General features: G+C 27.6%; 2 protein-coding genes across 4 annotated transcripts; one reads left to right on the top strand and one right to left on the bottom strand.

The window, feature by feature from the left end:
* Positions 1–7,996, bottom strand: LOC132921406 (BUB3-interacting and GLEBS motif-containing protein ZNF207-like). The gene is made up of 10 exons (XM_060984426.1): positions 7,559–7,996; positions 6,384–6,510; positions 6,050–6,185; positions 5,753–5,900; positions 1,955–2,054; positions 1,803–1,894; positions 1,570–1,657; positions 1,158–1,502; positions 376–604; positions 1–282 (listed from the first exon to the last, which is right to left on the bottom strand). The coding sequence occupies exons 1-10, from the start codon at positions 7,597–7,599 to the stop codon at positions 176–178; spliced, it is 1,413 nt and encodes a 470-aa protein (XP_060840409.1). The 5' UTR covers positions 7,600–7,996; the 3' UTR covers positions 1–175.
* Positions 7,997–8,483: 487 nt separating this feature from the next.
* Positions 8,484–23,297, top strand: LOC132921404 (protein shuttle craft-like). 3 transcript variants are annotated; one of them, XM_060984422.1, is made up of 16 exons: positions 8,484–9,019; positions 10,062–10,188; positions 10,693–10,783; positions 10,857–11,089; positions 11,951–12,188; positions 12,246–12,409; positions 15,853–16,416; positions 19,087–19,380; positions 19,446–19,600; positions 20,486–20,639; positions 21,531–21,730; positions 21,794–22,018; positions 22,166–22,317; positions 22,380–22,578; positions 22,639–22,791; positions 22,863–23,297. In XM_060984422.1, exons 2-16 carry the CDS (start codon positions 10,086–10,088, stop codon positions 22,980–22,982), a joined length of 3,045 nt encoding a protein of 1,014 aa, XP_060840405.1. In that variant the 5' UTR covers positions 8,484–9,019; positions 10,062–10,085; the 3' UTR covers positions 22,983–23,297. The 3 variants fall into 3 exon arrangements, with proteins under 3 accessions (XP_060840405.1, XP_060840404.1, XP_060840403.1); XM_060984421.1 differs by lacking the exon at positions 15,853–16,416 and having other exon boundaries at positions 8,484–9,015; XM_060984420.1 differs by lacking the exon at positions 15,853–16,416.
* Positions 23,298–23,436: the final 139 nt, after the last annotated feature.

The raw sequence follows: 23,436 nt of genomic DNA, 5'->3' as shown, positions 1-23,436 counted from the left end.
TTTTAATCTTAAATAATCCTAAACTCAATTAGGAAATAAAGTTTAATTTTTTCTCTTTTTTTCAATAAAATTAACAATTTGTTTTTAATTGGAAATAAAAAAAAAAATTAACAACTTACAAAAGTGACGGGGGTGTGTTGTTGTACACGAGTAATACGCCCCCCAACAAACCTGATCATCTGAAGCGAGGGTGCATCATCGGTGCTAACATTTGAGCGCCTGGGAAGCCCATTGGTCCACCGGGAGCATAAGGATTGACCATTGGTGGGTTAACCATTAAACCTAATACATAATTCATTGTTGAATTATTAAAATTAATGCATAAATAACAGTATTTACATAAATATTAATAACAGTATTTTTTGTAATAAATACCTGGATGAATAGGCATTTGAGGTCTTAGCATGCTCATAGCATGAGGTGGTAAACCACCTAAAGATGGCCGTAAAAGAGTTGGCATTTGCTGAGCCATAAAAACAGTAGGGGGCTGGGGCATCATATTAGGCATTGAAATAACCGGTGCAGCAAATCGCTGTTGTTGCTGCTGCTGCTGCTGTTGTTGCTGTTGCATAACTGCTGCCATAGCAGCTACTTGTCGTTCCATCTAAAATCATTAAAATAAATTAATATTAAATATGTTTGAAATTAAAACATTAATTAATACAAAAATTATCCTAAATGTTATAAATAATAATAATAGTAATAATAATAATAGGTAATAATAATAATAATAATAATAATAATTATATATAAGTATAAAGCAAAATATATGTTCACGAGCAGATGCAAATTAACCAAAAATACCTGAAAATTTACTCACTTTTGATTCACCCAACCTCTGATAAACCTTTGTATCTTATAACTTATGTACTTTTTGTTACAATCTAACCACGACTGAAGAAAATTTGCATAACAATAATAAAACAAGTGATAAACTAAAGAAATAAAACAGTCCTAAATTCACCTAAAATACCCTGTCCTAATATTCACATTTTTTGTACTTACAAAGTCAGTCCACTCAATTAAATATACTTTATGATTTTAAGCAGTCTCAGTGGTCAACAGGGCATTTAATGGACCTTGAATGGTTAAGAGGTGGATAACCTCTATTAAGAATTAGAAGCTGGAGCCATATGCTTAAATATTCTCTACCTTACCTCATTTTGAATTGCTTGTTGGTGTTGTTGATGTTGGTGATGGTGGTGGTGCTGCTGCTGCTGCTGCTGCTGTTGTTGTTGCTGTTGTTGCTGTTGCTGCTGCTGCTGATGAAGGTGCTGTTGCTGTTGCTGTTGCAATTGCTGTTGTTGCTGCTGCTGCTGCTGCTGCTGCTGATGTTGTTGTTGTTGTTGTTGTTGTTGTTGTTGAAATTGTTGAGTTTGAGGAGACACTTGGCCGTGAGGTGACATTAGTGGTGCACCAAGCTGATGTTGCTCAGTAACGTTTGTAGATAATGGATTTTCCATATGAATAGCATACTTAGGAAAACGAGCTTTATGTTCTTCCTAAAATAAAATTTAAAATATTTTAAGTTTTAAATGTATAATAAATTTATAATGATATTAAACTTACTAAAGAAATATCTTCTGATGGATGAATTATTTTACTAGATGTTCCAGTAGAACTAATAAGTGATTTAGATTTTGAATCATTATCATTCCTAGGATTTAAAAACAGAAAAATAATAATTATGTAAAATAGTCAACATTTATACTTAAGATATGGGAGTTATGAAATGATTGGCAAAAATTGTGATAGAGTTATGAAATATCTATTACCCTGACAAAAAATAATATATATTTTACCCAGAGTAAGCAGGAAATGCAGACTTATTTAGGCCACCAACAGGACCACCAGCAAGCATTGAGCTATTTGAACGAACATCAGAGTTGCTAGCCTAAAATATATATAAGTGCAATTACATTAAAAATAAATATTAAAAAAAAATTAAACTTACAATTGCTGCAGCACTAGGAAATAATGGCTTATTTGCCATTCCTACTGGCTGACCAGGTGGCATAGGACCAACAGAAACAGAAGGCCCCATCATTGGCATTCTAATAAACATAATAAAACGTAAATTAAAATATTATAAACATTAGTGGTGGTGTAGTCATGAATAACATTTTAAATTAATTCCTCAGTTTTATATAATTTGCTAATAAATAGTTATTATTTTTTTTTTTTTTTACTGGTAGAGGTCATTTTAAAAATATTTAAATCAAATAAGTAATAAATATTAAGTAAGTATACAAATCTACATTGATTCAAAATTTAATTATAAGGAAAATATTAATGTTATCAGCAAACATTAGTGTAGCGTAATATTGAAAAATAAGAAATAAATAAGAAACTTAGTACTAAATGGGATCCGTGAGAAACTTGCTGTATCATGTATTAGAATAAACTAGAAGTTCCCAGGTGCTACAAACTTAACATTAAGGTGTCATGAAATTATTTTGAATGTTTTTTAAGAAAAAAACGATTTTATAAAAAAAAACGCTTGCCAAGTCAAAGATCGGCATGTAAACAACTTTCTTAATTTACAATTTTTAGAAATTTAGTAATATTTAATTGTATGCAATATGATGTATATTGTATTTTATTTTCATTTTCATTTAGTAAGATAGATCTCTGAAATCGAAGAGTAGATTTTGTTGTTTGGGGTCTTGTAAGATTCACATTGGCTAGGAAAAGTGCAATGAAGATTTTCAGAACTTTATCTTTCATAGTAATTCACTACAGAGCTTCAAAAAAAAATTAAAACACATTTTATTGAGTGTTTTTCAGCTTTATAGCTTTGTAATGAATTAACGATTGAAGATAAAGTTCTGAAAATCTTCACAGCACTTCTCCTAGCCAATGTGAATCTAACAAAACCAAAAATAACAAAATCCATTTTCCAGTTCCACCACGTTCCATCTACCACGTAACAATGAAAATCTAGCAATAAATAACTATTTTTTTAACGGTGAAAAATTAAATAATTTTTTTTGAAATTTTTCAATCCAAATTTTGTATCTACTTGATAATCCCTTTTTAATGAGCTATCAACCAACTTTTTAGCTATAATAGTTTAGGAGAAAAGTTAAAAAAATAGAAATTTTGGGTCTGTTCACGCCTATTTATAACTTTTTTTGAGCTTTTTATAAACATCAGAAATTTTTTCAATTTAATGCCAATAAAAAAAAAAATTCAACGGGTAAACAGTTTTAAAAATTAAATACAAGATCCCACATCAGTTAATATTATATCTGTATAAAATTATTAAGAATACATGAATACAATTTTTATTGTATGCCTTTGAAGTTCATCAAAACCATGGAAATTTACAAACACAATTATTTTTTATAGACATTTAAAGAAGTTTAAATTAGAACAAAATTACATATTTTCACCGTGAATAACAATGTCTATTATTTTATTTGTAAATTGATATTATTTTAAGATATTATAAAGATATTCTTCATTTATAAAAATGAACCTTTCTTTATTGTCTTACATTATTTACAGAAAGGAGTTTTTAAATTTTAAGGTATATAAGTTGATATAATAAAATATAAATCAATGACAGATTAACAAACATTTTTTTTTTTTAGGGGAGTGAGGTGTCACAATAGTAAAATAATTTTTCATTATAATTTTTAAAATAAATATAAATTATTAATTTATTAAATATTAACATGTTTAAAATTTTAAGTCTTTATTTATTTATTTTTTTTTTTGAGATAGGAATGGGTAATAGGAACTTTTTCCTCCAATAAATATGCTACTGGTATAAATACATAATATTATATTAATTAAAAACTAAGAATGAAATATTTTTGGAAACAGTTATTATCAACCTATTATCGCAATACTAAAATAAAAATAAATGACTTAAATAGTTATATTATAAAATATGCTTAAGTGATATAGACTGACGACCATTTCCACTCGGAATAATTTTTTGTATACAATGATATATCTTTGAATTCAAATTTAACATACCCATAATAATGACCTATTTGACACCTAAGGTACAGCAGAGAGGTCGCTTGTCTACTTTATTGATGTTGGCTTTTAATTTCAGTTTTTAAAAATATTTTGAATTCAGTTGATTTTGTGTATCAGGTACTCTAATGATATTATAAGAATTCAGATGCAAATCTTTGATTGAAAGGAATGGCGGACATTTTCCCCCCATATTAAAAAACTATTTAAAACATGTACATATTATAATAATTATCACAATATTTTGCCATCTATATTAAAAATGTATTTAAAATAAGTATAAATATTTGGATGTTTATTAAACACTTCAGAGATCAAATTTGGTAGCAATTATTAAACTGCTAAATATCCAAACTGGTATGGTTGAATAAGTATACAAAAAAAAAGGCTTAAAAATAATATGTATTTAGAGATAAGTAAAGAATCGGACATTAAAGAGTTTTTACAAAATGTTCCATATCTATGTCGCAGTTACTAGTTAATTTTTTATTATTTATAATTTATATATTATTTTGATTTGTATTATTATTAGGTACTACTACTGTTATTATGTATTCCAAATTAATTAATAATGTAAAAATTTAAAAATAATTAAATTTATTACACATTAAGAAAAAATAAAATATTATATTCTATGATATTAATATAGTAATTATATAGGTATATTGAAATAAAAATATGTGGGGGAAATGTCCGCATCAACAATTTATGAAGGGGAAATGTCCACTTACCAGTAGAAAGTACAAATCATAAGAAATCATATGGAACTTTATAAAATTATGTGTTATGAAAAAATAAAAATAAATAATGAATTAAAATGAAATAAATTGCAAATACATAAATAGCTTGCTTAGTTTTTTTTTTTTTTTTATGAGATTCTGATATAAAATTAATATATCTTGATAATTACAATAAATACAAAAAAATTGTGGTATTGACAGAAACCGAATAAAATAAAACATGCAAGATTCATACTATTAATTTTTTAGACTATCTGAAGTATAAAATTAAGAATATGTTTAATTATAATTATATTATGGGCTGAGAGAACATTAATAAAAGAAAAGTTGAGGTTGAAATAGAAAAAAATTGTCTATAGTTGAGTTTTATGGTATGAAAAAGAAAGGACAATTGAATAACAGGTGTTGAAAATCTAAAGATGGCTCACCACAGTTAGCTAGGGTATAATATGAACTGTTTACGACTCTTTGAAAAAGTGGTGTAGTAACAGGTTGTACCCGATGTGTAGCAGCCTGGTGTATTTGGCTATAACAGCAAAATTAATCTTTAGAGATTGAAACCATGGCCATGAAAGTATGATATTAGATATCTCTAAAGCGTAAAATTCTTATTTAGTTGTATTATTACACCATCTATAGTTTCTATAAAAAGTACAGTGTAGACCCTCAATCAGTTAATTTTTAAAATGTATGCTTTAACTGAAAAGGGACGGGGGAGGAGCAATTCAAAAATGTTTACTTTACTGCTCATGCACAGATAAAAGGGTTAAAAATCCAAATGTTTTATAAACTAATTTTATATATTTTTTTCATTAATTTTTTTAATTTATACTTTACAAATATTAAAATAATCCTGTAAAATGTATTAACAAAATATTTACAATATTTTAAAAGATAAAATAATCATATACCTGCCAATGTATAGTTTTATTTTCATTCTTAAACACACTTTAGAATATCAATATTATTTGTATACCAATGTTTATTTTTGACTACACCAATAATAATGATTATTTAATTACCCAGGTCCCATATAAGGAGAGCCCATAGCTTGCATATGATTCATCATAGGATTATAAGGTGGCATCATGGAAGGACCAGCTGGATTTGAATACTCAGGTTTTTTCTTTATAGGTGGACCAGTGTCATCATCACTATCTGATCGAGTACCTATAATTATAAACAATTAAAATATAATAAAATTATTGTTTTTTTAATTGTTATTAAGTAAATTATATAATCTTTTACGGCAAATTAAAATAGTAGATAAAACTACCGAAAATATTAATTGGTATAACTATTACGATATGATATATTACCTTTGCCACCGGATTTTTGTCGCTCGTGTTCTTTCATATCTTCTTCTGGAATTCCTTCCATCCCATAAATTTCTATTTCAATGTTCGAACGATGCGAAAGTGCATTGGGCACTTTGTCGATTGTTTCTTTGTGCACCTGTAAGATACAATAAATATTTAATGAATTATTATTAAATTGAAGTTGAGAATTTCAGAAATATATCCATCCAAATTATAATAAAAAACTAAATTATTTTAGAAGAGAATTCAAGTTATAAAATAACTAAATAAATATTATATAGGTATAATAGAAATTTTATATTGTAAAATCATAATTCATTAATAACTCACTAACCTGCATACAATGAATTGATAAACCAGGACCAGTGTATAGTTTTTTATGGCATATATGACACTTAAAATGTTTTGCTTTTTGATGCTGAATTAAAATTTTTTCATCATCAAATTCTCGATTACAATACCTTATGATTTAATTAAGGATAATAAAATAATATAATTATTTAATTAAATTCAACCATTAGTAATATACATTACTCTACATGAATCAATAATATAAAAGAACATTCCTAAAGTAGTGTAGAAGTCACTTAGGCATTTATTCTGATTAACTTTTTGACAGCAGTAGGCTTTTAGGAATATATTCTATTACCATTGTAAGTTATCAGGTATGTCATGCAACAGAAATATTATAAATATTATAATATAATATATTAATTTTGTTCAAATGTATTTTAAGTGATTAACTTAAAACCTTTAAAATTGTGTACAACTCTGGTATTAAATATATATACTTGATTTTTTAACCTAGGGTTGTTACCTAAAATTGTTATTTCTTTTTATTTAAGCAAAATTATTTAAAAATTAGAATAAATACTATAAATACACATTAACTATTAGCTTACTCAACTATTTTATAGTAAATACATAATTTGAGAATGAAAAAATGTCTGTTTTAATCTTAACATTACATATTGTTATTGATACAAATAATAAATAATGCTAATTTAGATAATAGTAGTTATGTCAGTGATATAATATAAACCTTTTATGTTAAAATGATAGTTATTCAATTGTATATTCGTGCTAATTAATTGCATACATTTTATTTTATTCAGTGAAATACTAACACATACATTTCATTATTTTCCAAGGTGATGGTACATTACAAAAACAAACACTTTTGGCAATATTCACAGGACACAGCTATCAAATCTACTTAAATATTATATTCATTAATGTTTAGTACGATTTGTTTCAGACATTACAATCAATTAAGAGAGAAACCATACAAATGTGTTGTAAGCTACAAGAGGGATAAATCAATAATAATTACAATAAAACCAAGACCCAAAAAATGTAGATGTATACATGGAAAAGAGAAAAATGTATGTAACTGTAATAAAACACAAAATAGGTTGTTTTGATTAAGTGTAGGATGGATGTCCACGAATAGTTAGTCCTATAGAATAAAAATAAAAACAATCACAGCAATATCAATGAAAAGGATACCAGCACCATGGCTTGGACTGCTTCTTCTTTTTGCGACCCATATTTTAGTTCGTGTGTTCGGACGACAGCTGCTAGGCGGCACAGGCAGTGTACTACGAAAGCCGTAAGCTATTTCAACAACACGTACTCGTCATCGCGCGGGAATTGCAAAAACAGCGATGGACAGACTTGAAATTAAACGTCGTCCTCGTTATTATTAATTGTAATAATATTGAATGCAATGCCAACTTAAACGAACTAGGAACTTGCTCCACTCCAATTGTTCAATCGCCCGAAGGATTTTGTTTACGAGACGGAACGGCGTAGGGTACGCGTCGAAAAAGATAATAATAATACACTGTCCAAGGGACGTTCGTTAAGCGATTTTATTTTACTTTATCATGACGGAGTGACGGACGGAACAGGACAATCGTAGTGTACTCGTTACTCGTGTAGTACTTGTACTTGTAGTAGTACTGTAGTCTGTAGTAGTAATAGTATTAGCAGTAGTAGTAGTAGTAGCAGCAGTGGTAGTAGTTGTAGACGGAATAGCGTCAATATGACGAAATGAAAAAAAAATCGAAATCAAAACTCCGTCACATACACGCACATTATACGCAACGCTCGCACACGAAGACCCCTCGGGTCATGGAAGAAAATATACGATCGTTTGGCTACAACTCTTTCCACGGCGTCGTTGTCGCGTTTACGATTACGATTCGCCACAGTGTTTTATTCGTTTGTTGTTAGCGGCGCTGATTCGGATTCGGAACATGTGTTTTCGAAAACACACGGCCCAACAGCTACTACTACCACTGTAACAACCGCGACCGACGATTGTAGAAAAACTTTGCAACTCGTCCTACGCGGCCACACCGTTTCAGACAAAGCTGTAGATATAGCCCATATAGGTCGGAATGGGATGGATGAAAAGACGGTAACGCGCGGCTAGGGCGACAGGCGCAAGGTCAATCAGTGTGTCCACTTTTGTGAACACGTATCGAATCAGCCAATCCGCGGTTCAGACCATAGTGAGACTGAGTCGTGGAGTAATGACACACTGACACGGACCATCAACACTCGGCCAATTGCCCATTGGCATTCGACCGTCACACTGTCGTTCGCCGCTCGGCGCGCAGTCCTATTGTTGTGTTGCGCGCGTGCGTCCATCATATGATCGACGCCGACAGCCCTACACCGCCGCGACTCGCCACTTGCAACTCGCTACTCGCTAGTTCGCTGCTTCGGGACTTCTTCCGTTGCCGCACTGCTTGTTGGATGAGGGCAAAGTACGTGTCTTACTGTTTTCTCTCGCAAGCACCTGTCCGGCTCGCCCGCCACCGTCATTCAATTATTTTTCTCTCTTGATCGCTGTCCTGCGAGTTGTTTCTCATCGTCGGGTTCCATTATCGAATTGGTTAACGACGCATCGTGAAATAGAGCAGATCTCGTGTGAAACAATTTGCACTTATTTTCCGGTGAGTGATTTTAAACGGCTGTACGGTAACAAGACCAATGTTTACACCGGTTATTCTTGGAGTCGCCGGCAATCTCTATCACGCCACCTCTGCGCTTGATAGTATATTTTTTTAATTTTCGCCATTTGAGCTGGTCTGTTCTTTGTTTTACCGACCATTGACCATAATAATAATTACGTTCTACCCCGAATACTAATTAAAGTGTATCTTAATTTGTAGCCACAAATGATTCAAATTTGTTATCCTGTTTTTCGCCTATCAGTGACCATAGATTTCCCCGAAATTTTTGCGACTGGTATGGTAGATAATGATTAATGAACTATCTATGTACAAGTTATTTTTAACTAATAACAATATAATATGATCCTTCATGTCTTAACACCTGTTATCGGGTAACTAGTTTATGAAGACCATATATTTTACGATGATTTCTTTCCCATAGTGCAGTAATTTACTATCTTACTATATAACTTTAACCAAAGATAAATAGTTTCAAAATTATACTCTACTTTGTATATTCTATACTTATATTTTCCCATCTTATTAACGTACAACAGCAAATTTTGTCTTCAGCAATTCCAAATATGTATAGTACATTTAATTATCAACCCATTAAAATTAAACTTAAAAATAAGAACATTATGGGAAATATTTTCATTTTTATGTCATGAGAGTTTTTAATTTGTAATAATTTATACTCACAACTTGCTTAAATATTTAAACATCTTAAAATCTTATGAAAAAACAGATAATATTTTCTTACCCTTTAAGTTTGATAATAGGTTAATGCACTTTATTATTAAAGATTTTACCATTTGTAAAACAAGAGTATAAACTCTTAATTATTTTACCTATATTTTAAATACACACAATAACTATTGTCTTATCATAAATGTATTATGTTTGATATTACTAAGAATAAGTTGCTATGAAAAATTAATATATTTATTTATTCCTGGCATGCTTGCATTAAAATTGTATATTCTAGGTAAAATTGTTTGCAAAATAATAGGAATTTGAGAATGGTTTTTTTGTCTTTGTTTTAGTTAATTTCAACAAGGTGATTGACAATGCCGAGAACTAGCAGTCGTAAAAGGAACAGTCGTCGAATTGATAGTACAGTTAGGGTTACTTCCAATTTATCACCAAATGCTCCAGAATTTATTCCTATAGGTAAATATAGTAACCAACAAAATTAATAATTTAAAAATTTTCATTAGTATTTTTATATTTTATTGACAACCTATTACCTATGCGCGTTAAAATTGAAAACCACGCACCTTAGGTAAAAAAAAATTAAATAATATTAATATTATATATATATATTATTTATTATTAAATATTTATAAATCATTTTGTTCACCTCTATCCTTGCCTTGTATAATATATTATCAATGGTAATAATATTAATATCATTTTTTAAATAAACAGTAAAAACCATTTTTAATACTTGTATATAATCTTATAGTATTTTTTTTTTCTATAATTCTAGGACATAAAATATGTACCTAATTACATACTTGATTATACTTGCCTACATTTAAAACTCATGCTTCCTCCTCCACATGTACTGATTTAGCTTATTCCCATTATGATCTTTCATAAATAAATAAACAATAACATCAATATTATTATTTTGTATATATATATTCAAAATGTTGTTAATTTGTTTTATAGCTAATGATGAGACTACTTCTAATCAAAGAGGAAATATAGTAATTCAGTCAATGACATTTTGCGCAAGTTCCAGTACATCAAATAGTAGTGGGTGAGTATTCATTTATGTAAAAATATTCATTTTAACCATCAATAACCATTGATTTATAATTGTCATGTTTTAGGAATAATAGTAACTCTAATCATGAAGCTAGTACTAAAGTTTCATCTATACCAGATGCATTAAAAAATAAGGGTCAACGAGATTTACTTATTAACCTTTTGAATGAATGCAGAGTGGATTGTGTAATATGTTACGAACGAGCTAAAAATGTAGAACAAATTTGGAACTGTCGTAATTGTTACCAAATTATGCATTTAAAATGCATAATAGTTTGGTTCATTAAATCTCATCGTAGTAAGTAATAGTTAATATTTAGTAGGTTTATGGTTAAAATTGTTAGAGGCTTAAATGTTAAAAATTTTACTTAATAACCTATACTCTATAACAGAGTTATTCAATCTCCCGAATTCTTGATGTATATTTTAGGTCCATAAAGAAATATTAGGCCTAAATTTTATTTTTGGCAATTTTTGTTATGACAATGGATATAAAACCATTATTGCTATAAAAAATAACAGTTTTTTTTTAAACTTGCTGAGTCAACATAAAAGAGTTTGTAGACGAAAAATAATTTCATTGATAAATAATAATTATAATTTGTAATTAAAATGTTTAATTGTGGTTTTACTTCAAATGTGATCTTCCAGATTTTCTAAAATAATAGGTCTAATTTTAAAAAAAGTAGAATAAAGCCTTTGTTTATAAATCGGGTGAATTTTAGGTAGATATAGTAGCTTTAAATCAAAAAAATGACTTAAAACATTTAAACAATTTAATTATTTCAATTACCACCATTACTTTTAGACTTAATCTTTACTTCTAATATATTATTAACACTTTGACTGCGGCATTGGTTGACCTGAGTGATTCCCCTGTACGGAAAATTTTTTGTAATAATAGTAGTAAGTATAATAAAAATATAAAAAATACCCGGAATCTCAAACCACCGCGAATTAAACAATTTCAGCCGTTTATCTGTGTGGAGGCGCAAGGACAAATAGCTTGTTGTATGCTGATATTATTGGGAGAGATCAGAAGGTAATACAGGTTGTCAACTTCAGCAGTCAAATTGTTAATGTACATTTTAATGCTAATTTACATCATAATTATTTTTAAATTTTATTTATTAAAGTAAAATAATAATTTTTTTTGTAGATGCTGTTTGGAGATGTCCAGCTTGTCAAAGTGAGATGACTGGAAAACCAAAATATGTATGTTTCTGTGGTACTTTACCAAATCCATATCATAACAATGTGGACATACCTCATTCGTGTGGTCAAGTTTGTGGATTGCAAAGAAAAAATTCTAATTTAAACTATAATGATTGTCATCATAAGTGTACACTACTTTGTCATCCTGGTCCTTGTCCACAATGTGTTGTACAAGTTTTAAGGTTGTTATTTAAACAAATTTAATTCTATTTAAATTTTATACAATACATAATGTTTAGATCATGTGGATGTGGAAAAAAACGAGTTTATGCACAATGTGGACAGTCAACCCAGATTGTGTGCGACAATGTTTGTCTCAAAAAATTAAACTGCCAAATCCATGAATGTGAAAAAATATGTCATGCTGATAGCTGCGAACCATGTAATAAGGGCTGTCCTCAAAGTAAGTATTGCATTTTATTTAACAAATTAGATTTATTTTAGAAAAAATGAAGGTTTGGTAAAAAAAAATTATTTTTTTAAGATATAATTACTACCAAACTTAGAAATAAATTGATTTTTTTCTCTCATCTCAGATATGATATGGATTTTAATCTAGTTTAGTATATTGTACTTATAATAAGCTCCTTTTAAGTTGTTAGTGATAGTATTAGTCTTATCACTGTAGATTAATGTAACATTATAATTTGCCAGTTGGAAGCAAACAATTAAATAGCTTTAATACACACAATTACACAAATAGTTAATACAAAATAACTAGTTCTTAGGCATTTGACAGAAAATATCTATTTTAGTTTTAAATAAATAGACAGTTAAAATGCTGTTTATTTTTATTTACTAAGTTTAATTTTTGCAATGCATGAATTCGATTTAATTTTCCTTTAAAAGTTTGGTTCGAATTCATAGCCATTTTATAAAATGAAGATGCAATTCTGAAATATTAATTTAACGCTTAATATTAAATAAATAAGAGTTTATAATAACACTAGTTAATAGTTTTAGCTATTATATTGAATTATTATTAATATTAAAGTTAAAAATTATTGTATTATTGTATTTCATAGATTCTAACCTTTTACTTATTAAGGCTCGATATTATAAATATATATATATAATTATTTTATTTTATACTGTTTTATTATTAAAATTATTAAATGTATTAGGTAGTTCAGTTAATTAAAAGCTTTGTATAATTTTTACTAGATGTCAATTAATCAGTTATTTTTATTGTTATAACTCGCAATAATAATTATATCTAAATTTTATATTTTAATTAATAACACAGTGAATACTTAATGATTATCAGTTGTGATTAATTTGTCTCTGACAAGGTAGTATTTCAGTTTTGTTTGATACCTTATTTACAATCTATAGTTAGAAAAAAAAATATAATGGTCTTATTATTAAATAAAATAGGTTAAAGTTAATATTTTGTGTTTTCTTAACTTTTTACTCTTAATTTTATTACCAAAAATGTATTTTATTAAATATCTTTAAGCCCAGATCATCTTATTCTTTACATATTTAATTTAACTTTTGAACATCTAAATTTGCTGAGAGTCAACATGTGTTACCATGTTAATGGTAAGTAATGATAGAAATTAATGTAAATTTTAAATTAACATTTTAGGCGTTTTTTACAAAGTCATGCTAAAATTTAATATTCTCAATAAATGATACAAAATTGATGAAAAATGTAGACTAACAATTTTGTTTTTATGGAAATAAATATTCCGAATATTATATATTATAATAGCTTTCTCTATGAGTTACTGTGTTATACCTAATTAAGAAAGTAAAGGTAAAATTCTTTTAACTACAGTACATTTTAAATGTGTTTTAACACAAAACTAAATTGAATTTTATAATGTCGTAAACATATTCGTCAAAATAGTATATTATAATTTATAATCTTACTTTTTTGTTTAAAAGGTTCATCATACTTAATAATTTTATCTCTGTTTTACTGCATACAACCGTTCCAATGTAAACTTTGATGAATTATGTGTTAGTAAGACAGAATAAACACATGCAAGTATCACATCCTCTTAAAATGCTATTTTCAAATGATGAACAATTATTTAATTTTGTAATATAAAATAAATCAATATATTTAAAGTTAAATATTATTTTTTTCAATTTAAATAAAATAATTATTATTTTAGATTTATAAAACAAGAGGACGCTATAGCTGCATGTGTTTTCTTCATCTTACAGTATGTAACATAGCAAATTTACACTTAGCAGATTGCATTAAGCTCTGTTAGTTTAAAAATTAGAGTGAATCAACCTATTGTGAAAATTGACGAAAAGAAAAATATCTATGTTTATATGTTGATTTTTTATGATAGTTCAATTTTTTAGCAAGTTTCGCATGTATAATATAGTATAAATAAAAATGCTCATAACTCACTTAAAAACTGAATAATCATAAAATAATAATAAAAAATCAACATGCAAACGCAGATAATGTTCTTACTATTAAGTTTCATAATAGGTCGATTCACTTTAATTTTTAAATTAATGGAGCTAAACGTAATCTGCTGAATGTAAATCTACTATGTTATGTACTGGTAAGTTGGAGACAACACATGCAGGTATGGTATCCTCTTAATTATAAAATTACTTTACAGAGTGCCCTATGAGGATTTACCAATTGCCATACCTCCTAAAATTAATGGAGATATCATAATCTTGTATCTTTTTATGAGACTCACAATAAGGACAAGTATTTCATATTTTAATTTAATGTTTTGGTAAAAAAAATTTTATTTAATTATTTAAAAAAAAATTGAATTTTGTAGTTTATTTTTCTATCTTGTTAACATTTCAATATTTTATTTTCATTAGTTTCATGCTTTTAATATTTTTTCTAGTTTAGAGAAAAGTTAATTAATTAATACTGTAGAGTGCCAGTGTTATCAAACATGTGACCTGTGGGCTTATGTCCATATAATAATACAAAAATATATTAAAAATCATGATGCTAATGCACATGAAATGTTGAAACATTTTCAGAAAAATAAATAAAAAATGGCTATCTTCAATTTTTAACTTTTTTATTAAAACATTAAATTAAATCAAATTGTGAAATACTTGTAATCCTTGTCCCTGTTAGTTATTAAGAAACAAATATAATTATGATATCTTTAATATTTTAGGAGATACTACAATGGGTAAATTCTCTCAAGACACTGTATTTGCATATAATTTCCAATTCCAAATTACCAAATTTAATTTGTACTGTCTTTTTATTTCAACATATTTTGTACATGTTGTAAATTGTAAATAACAGATAAGGTATCTTAAAAAAATGTTCCTAATCATAATATCTAATTATTATTCTACGTTACCAATTTAAGAAATCATTTTACCCCAGCACGTGTTGTCTCTGTCTTAAATTATAGCATAGCAAATTTATACATCAGACTTACTACAATTTATTTATAGTTAATATTTGAATTTACTTATTGTAAAGAGGAGAATGTAAATTTTACTTAAGTAAAAAAAGTTATTATATTCTTCTTCTATCGTTTTACTTCAAAATAAGTTAAGTACTCAAATAATTTATGTTTTCAAATTCATATACTTTTTAAAATTAAAATATAAAAAAAAAAGCTAGGTACTCAATCACAGTTTATATTCTCTTCTACAAATTGACTAAGTAATTTTGCTCTAGTATTAATATTTCATTGTGTGATATTAATGTGTATACACTAAAGTTTGTAAATTGTTCTGAATTTTACAAGAAGAAACATCTTAAATCGTAAAAAACGCCTTATATTTAATAAGATTTTTTTAAAAAAAATTAAAAATAATATGTAAAGAACGCCTAAATATTTTCATTTTTATTTAATGTATAATTATTTTCCATTTTTGTTTTAGATTTAAATCCGTCAGAAGAAAATTTAGCTATAGCAAATGCAAGATTTGCTGATGCAATTTTGCAATATAATCTATTGCCACCTGAAGCATTAGTAACAGAGGAAGAATTAAGAATGCTAGGATTGAATCCAGAAGAAATATTTGATCAAAGGAATGGTCCTAATTCATTTTATCCTACTACTCGTAATGATGATATTGCTAATATGCTTCCTAATAATGAAGATTTTTATCTAATAGATAGTGATGTTGACGATGATTTAGTTGTCAGACGTAATATGGATGATATTATGAGAGATATTCATTTTGGAATGCATAGTAATGCTCTTTTCTTACAACGTCGACGCTCTGGTTACCTTGGTTCCGATGATATTTTTGAGGATGATCCAATAACTGAAGAGAGTATAGATGATGTTGAAGAAGCAGTAGTAGAAGATGATGATGATGATGATGATGATGATGATGATGATGATGAAGATGATGATGATGATGATGGTGGTGATGGTGGTAGTAGTGATGATGATGATGAATATACAGGTTGTGATTATTCACATGATGACATTCATAGTTTGACAAACACTTCTAGTGAAGAAGATCATGAAGAAGATCATGAAGAAATAGAAATAGAAATATCTTCACCAATGGGCAGTGATCCAACTGATCATTCATGGGACATGAGTGAAAGTGAACAAAATGTTAATGTTAATTCTACTTATTCTGAAGATTCTACTGATAGTACAGACAACGATACCAGCTATTCAAATAATGCGAATCCTTCTGCCAGTACCACTAGCTCCAGCTCTCGGTCTAGATCTAGATCTAGCTCTAGTTCCAGTTCCTCTTTTTAAGAAAATAAATGTATTTAATTTTTTTCTATCATTTTAAAATAAAATATTACTTTTAAAATAATATGTAATAAAACATGCATTGTATTCAAAGTGCCAATTTATATTCATTATACTTATTTTTATTATAAAAGAATTATTTATTATAACTTATTCGTATGATAAATATATGTTAAAGTAATTAAAAATATAAATATCTAAGAATTAAGCAGTAAATTTAATAATATTTATTTATCTTTCAATGCTCATTAAACTTTGTTGATATACAAACTGTTATATATTCTTACTAAGTAAGTAATGGTTTTCTTAATTATTATTTGAAATAATGGAAAAAATATTATTTTATTGAAATAAAATTGATGATTTTGAGACATAAATATTTGTTTTTAATATTTTAGTTTTATATCATATGATTATTAAAGCAGAATACATAACTACTATCAATCACTTGAACTATGTTACTTATTAATATTTTATATTTTTAGACTGACTAATACAATAGGCAATTTAAATGACTAACGTCTACAAGTAGTTCATCAATAAAAGATCAAAGTATTGTTACTAGTTATAAACTCTTAAATTATCAATGATTTAATTAGCTAATTTTTGTTGAATAAATAAAGATGTATAAATATATAAAAATATTTATTAGAGGATACTGATGTGTGCATAGGCGGAGCTATATGGTGGGCTTCAGCCCCCTAGAATTTTTGAGTAAATGTATGTGCATATAAACATATTAGTATTAACTTTATTTTTGCCTACAATATAACAAAATATAAATGTTTCATATAAACGAATAATCGTTCAAGTCAGTTGTAAACACCAATAGAAATAATAAATAATAAAAAAAATTTGCTATAAAATATTTTTAGGAATTTAGCCCCCTCCTAACTTAAAAAACTAGTTACGCCTATGGTCTATGTATGTGTGTAGTGCCTTTTTTATCTGCAAATTTGTTTTTAAATTTAATATTAGAATAAATTGATTTATTGATTATTACCATACTTAAAAGTATAAAATATTATTTAATATCAAACTTTTAAAAGTACTTCAATTTAAGCATGTTTGAGCATTCTAAAATTGTAATATTTTTTAACTAGAGACCTGATTTTTATTTTCTTCTATACTGAAATATAGAATTATGCATAATACTGAATATGCAACTCTAATTGAATAAGCTTTCTCAGCAATTCATTTTCCTGTGAACTGGTGTACAACAAATTGTTAGCACATATTAAAGTATATTTCAAGGTTAAAGATTATCTTGTGCAAAATACGTTTTATGAATATATTGCCATATTAGAGTTTAATTTGAATATTTTATAAATGTTTGTGATGAGATGTCTATGATATCTATTGTGTAAATATTTAACAAAATAGAGGAAAGCACTGAACCTCGCAGTAGACCGTTTTGTAGCAATGGATAATTATTCTCTTTCCCATTTCATATCTGATAATATGTTATCTTTGAGTCGTAAAGATGTCTTGCATTTTAGTATTTTGGCTAGTTCCAAGAGTAGGCCACGTTTCCATACCCTGTCATGAGCGCTAGGGGTGGTCTAAGAAAACTGCACCTGTTTTTAGTCTCTTGGAAACCATTTTCCACGAAAGTGGTCATTGATAGTATGCCTTGTTCGCTACAAATTCTTTTCTGCTTGAAGTCCACCTGTTTAACTGACAAAGACACGTCGATTGGTGATTAGATCCTAGCTAGGAGTACTCTTTAAAATAGTTTATAGTGTAGACAACAGAATCAGATATATTAGGTTCTAGTATCGTAATTACTTTCCACCATAATTTAAGCATTATGTTATAATTTTTTACAGACAACATAATGTTTGACAACCAAAGCTTACCTTTAATTCTTATACATGTTTGAGAAATTCTGGTAATTCTGATGGTGATCAACGCCTGCAGTTTTTCCATTTTTTATAATTCGTAGAGCAACTTTAATATACTCCACAACTCACAAAGACTCAAAGTCTTTAATAATTTCAATTTTTTCTGTACCTATTATTATTATTATTATAATTAGTTCTTTCTTGTATTCAACTTTCACCTTAATCCTCTCATTCTTCTTGAAAATTGAATTTATTAGTTCTTACAGCAATTGAAATATAATGAAAATATACTTTAAAAAATAACTAATATTTTATCTATAAGAGTGATCATTTAAAAATATATTTTTTCATATAGAAATGCACTTTAAATGTTTTGTGTTACCAATTTGGGTAAATTGACAGATGGGACAAGGAAATGATAATTTCTAAAAAATCAAAATTTTTATATGTAATATAGTATAGTTATTTGGAGATAATGTTGAAAAATAAATTTATCCTTTAAATTATTCTTTGTAATACCTACTACAGTTATGGTGTTTATTTTGCAGTGTGTTATTGTGGAAAGTCGGAACGGCAAGTACCATGCACTCTAGAAAATGCCATGGTGATGTACTACAGCTGTGGAAATCTGTGTGAAAAAAAATTATCTTGCGAAAATCACTTATGCCAGAAAATGTGTCATGTTGGTCAATGTGACCCATGTATAGCTTTATCTGTCAATAGATGTCCTTGTGGAAAACGGCCATTGACTGAAGATGAACTTGGCACCCGTACATTATGCACACAACCAATACCCACGTGTGACCTACCATGTGGAAAACCTCTAGAATGTGGTCCCCCAGGTATGTGTATTATATGGTTATACATTGCCATGTTATTAGCTAATATTTTATATTTATTTATATAGAAAATCCACATCTATGTGAACAAAAGTGTCATGAAGGTCCGTGTGTTCGATGTGAACTAAAAACCAAATATGTATGTAAATGTGGTAGTAGATCCAAGGAAATAAAATGCAATTCTGTGACCAGTGAATTAACTTGCAAAAAAAAATGCAACAAGGTAAAATTGTTTTTTATGTAGGTCAGAGATTTTTTTAACAATGAATACTTATTATTACTATTAGTTTTTTCTTTATAAATTAATGTTTTTATTACAATTTAAATTCTTTTCGTAGTAATTAAAAAAAAAGTTATTTTACAATTTTTATATACTACAATTAATATTATTATAATTATTTTTTTTTACTTCTAACAATTTTAATCCAACCTTAATACCTATACAGGATATACATAATTCAAACTGTTAAGTTAAAACTTTATAAAAAAATAAAACTACAGATAATAATTAATGTTTGCCTTTAAAATGTGTCCTGTATAAAAATAGAATATAAAAATTAAGCACATTATAAATATTATATATTTCTATAAATAATATACTTATGAATATATTGATTATGTTTGAGATAAGGCATGCACTATGCACATGGTTGTTTTTCTATGTACAGAATAATAGTTTTAGTAGTAAGGATAACTCTTCCACAACTTGCTATAATACATAATCATAAAATTGTTTAGCTTAAAATTATATTTGTAAATAAATCAAAAATTTAAAATTAAGATTTTTTGCTAAGTATGCAGCTGAGCTGTATATATAGAGTGTGCATACCTATGATCTTCTTATCATGTCCGACTTGTGATCACTTTAACTGCTGGTGAGGGTGGACCTGAAAAGGGCCCTTTCAATTTTGAACACCTAGGCACTCTAGCACTGGTGTTGGTAAGATTAATTTGCGATATTCATCCTGGTATAAACTCATATAATCGCAATGCAGGGGACCGACGCCACGTGCAGTCTCTTACCATGTCCCCCCCTGCGGCCATGCCTATGATAAATTATTAATATTTATTTACTGTTGTATAGAAAAAAATATTTTGTGTTTTTTAGATGATGTCTTGCGGTAAACATAGATGTATGACAATGTGTTGTAATGCACAAGAACATATATGTACCAGAACTTGTAATGGACTATTAAATTGCCGTATACATCGTTGTGACCGTGTGTGCCATACTGGCAGCTGTGCAACGTGCTATGAAGCAAGTAGGTGTAATATTTTAAAATCTATAACCGTTAATGTTGTGTATAAAAGTATACAACAATTAGTAATGCTAAAGGGCTATAATTTGTGATCTTAATTTATTTTTTATAATTTTTATTTTAAATTATTTTATTCATATAATATAGTATTTCAACTATAAGTTTGTTGTTTGAAAAAGAATTATTTATCAAATTGATTCATATAAATTACAATTTTTCATTTTTGCAGTCATCAAGGTATAAATGTATAATCATTATTATTAGTAGTAGTGTGCATATATATACAATATATAAGGCATTTGATTTTATTATTTATGATATGAAAATAGTGGTTTTGGTCTTTTTTTTACATATCAGTTATCCTAAGTTACATAAGTAACCTGTGGTAGATGTTATTCTAGCACAATTATCTTAAAAAAAGAATTTGTATCAAGTTTAAAATGTATGGAATTTCACCACTAAATTTTAGAATTTTTTCCATTTTTTACTCTCTTAACAATAATTTTACATGATGTGCTTATAAACATATTAGTATTAATTTTATTTTTGCCTAAAATATAATGTTTTTTATAAACAAATAATCATTCAAGTCAGTTGTTAACACCAATAGAAACAATAAATAATAATCTAGTTAAAAAAAATTGCTATAAAACATTTTTAGGAGTCTAGCCCCCTTACTTAAAGGACTAGTTACATCTATGAATATATGTCACAAAATATATTTAAGTTAATATCTATAGTAGGTATACTTAAAAAATAATACCTATATTATAAATATAAAATACAAAGGTAAATTTATAAGTTGGATTTCATTAATTAATTATTGTTTTTGTATTTTTCTATGCATATACCTGAATCTTCTCTATTTTAATAGTTATTGATTTATCTTAATAGGTTTTGAAGAGTTGTATTGTCGTTGTGGCAATAGTTTCATTTCTCCTCCTATCAGATGTGGTACTCGTCCACCATTATGTACATTACCTTGTTCAAGAGAACATGAATGTGGTCATCCAGCTACTCATATATGTCACGACGAGGAAGAATGTCCTCCTTGTATAGCTTTGACTGAAAAATTGTGTTTTGGTGGTCATGAGGTATAATTTACAATACATTAGTGTACAATGTATACAACTGTAATTTTTTTTTTCACTATTTAGCTGCGGTTTGCTATACCATGTCATATAAAAAATGTATCATGTGGAATGCCTTGCGGCATTCCACTTCCTTGCAAAAGACATACTTGTACCAAACCATGTCATGCACCACCATGTAATACCGGTCCATGTCGATTACCATGCAATTTACCAAAATCAGATTGCAGTCATCCATGTTCTAAACCTTGTCATGATGGTTCATGTCCATCAATAGCATGCAAAATAATGGTAAAACTTTATGTGATGTAATAATATACATATATACTAAGATAACCCTGGGTCTCCACTTGAGTTTTTCTCAATGAGGCCCAGTAGTCTTCTTGATATCAATTTAAATAAAAATATATAAATATAATTTATAATTATTCTTACTAGGTGAGTGTTAGCTGTATTTGTGGAAATTTGACAGAAGCTAGGATATGTTCTGATCCCAAGGTGGTTGAATATCGTCTTCAAGTTAAAACACAATCAATGAGCTTCTTAGACAATATTGTTGACTCATCACCAATCATAAAATCGTATAAAATGTAATTTATTTAAAAACATTTTTATTAACAGAATGAATTTTTATTATATTTATAATTTTTAGTTTGGAATGTACAACAGAATGTGCTAAATTAGAAAGAAATCGTCGTATTGCTCTTGCACTTCAAATCCGCAACCCAGATTTATCTCCTAATGTCACTCCACGATATTCAGATTTTATGAAAGAATTTGCAAAAAAAGATGCACCATTCTGTAGTTATGTCCATGAAAAACTTGCGGAATTAGTCACTAATGCTAAACAAGTAAGTGTCATAGTTAAATTTTATACAATTTAAACTAATTATAAATGACAATTTTATTAGTCTAAACAAAATTCTCGAAGTCATTCATTTGAAGTAATGAAGTATGAAAAACGGAAATTGATTCATGAGTACAGTGAACATTTTGGATGTGAATCAGTAGCTTATGATGCTGAACCAAATAGAAATGTTGTAGCTACAGCTCTTAAAGAAAAAGTAATTTTCATTAAATATTAATTTAACTTTTTAATTTTAAATTATACTGATTTTTTAAATTTCTTTCATAGTCATGGCTTCCCAATTATAGTGTGGTAGAAGTTGTACAACGTGAAAGCGGATGTCCGCGAGTCAACCCATTTGCAAGCATTCAAAAACGAAACACTGTTATTCTAAACAAAAAACTCTAAGATCATTAAAATGTTTTTGTTGTAATTTAGAATCTATTTTTAAATTACCTTAATAATTAAAACACATCATTAAATAAACATAATTTCATAAATATTAAATATATAAGTATATAAGATATTTTGTTTTCTTCCAATGTCATTTTTATTGGTTATGGATATTTTATTAAAAAAAATTTGTTAATTATTGAATACGTAAATATATTTTGGCATATTTTGTATTAAGGTTTAAAATGATTTTTTTAACCTCTTTTACTACATTTGTTAACAATGATATACTTATTTTAGACAAATATAAACGATTATTTACAGTAACAAGTTGTTTATTTCTAGGATTCGAGCAGATCCTTAAGCAAAAGCATAGTCATAGAGATTTGGATGCAAGTAGAATACTGGTCTTATATACGTTAATATTTCATAGTATTCGTGATGAAAATATTTAGCATAGTACCTACCA

This window comes from Rhopalosiphum padi, chromosome 2, assembly GCF_020882245.1.
Source record: "Rhopalosiphum padi isolate XX-2018 chromosome 2, ASM2088224v1, whole genome shotgun sequence".
Lineage (NCBI taxonomy): Eukaryota > Metazoa > Arthropoda > Insecta > Hemiptera > Aphididae > Rhopalosiphum > Rhopalosiphum padi.
The sequence above is the reverse complement of the archived record's forward strand: the minus strand, read 5'-3'. Positions and strand labels throughout refer to the sequence as shown.

Bases quoted from the DNA above. Each gene is read 5' to 3' on its own strand.
- LOC132921406 (XM_060984426.1), bottom strand. From the start codon at position 7,599: ATGGGTCGCAAAAAGAAGAAGCAGTCCAAGCCATGGTGCTG. The intron at 1,895-1,954 runs GTAAGTTTAATT...TATATATTTTAG, and splicing joins TTCCTAGTGCTGCAGCAATT to GCTAGCAACTCTGATGTTCG. The intron at 1,503-1,569 runs GTAAGTTTAATA...ATTTTATTTTAG, and splicing joins CATCAGAAGATATTTCTTTA to GAAGAACATAAAGCTCGTTT.
- LOC132921404 (XM_060984422.1), top strand. From the start codon at position 10,086: ATGCCGAGAACTAGCAGTCGTAAAAGGAACAGTCGTCGAATTGATAGT. The intron at 10,189-10,692 runs GTAAATATAGTA...TTTGTTTTATAG, and splicing joins TCCAGAATTTATTCCTATAG to CTAATGATGAGACTACTTCT. The intron at 22,792-22,862 runs GTAATTTTCATT...TTTCTTTCATAG, and splicing joins CTACAGCTCTTAAAGAAAAA to TCATGGCTTCCCAATTATAG.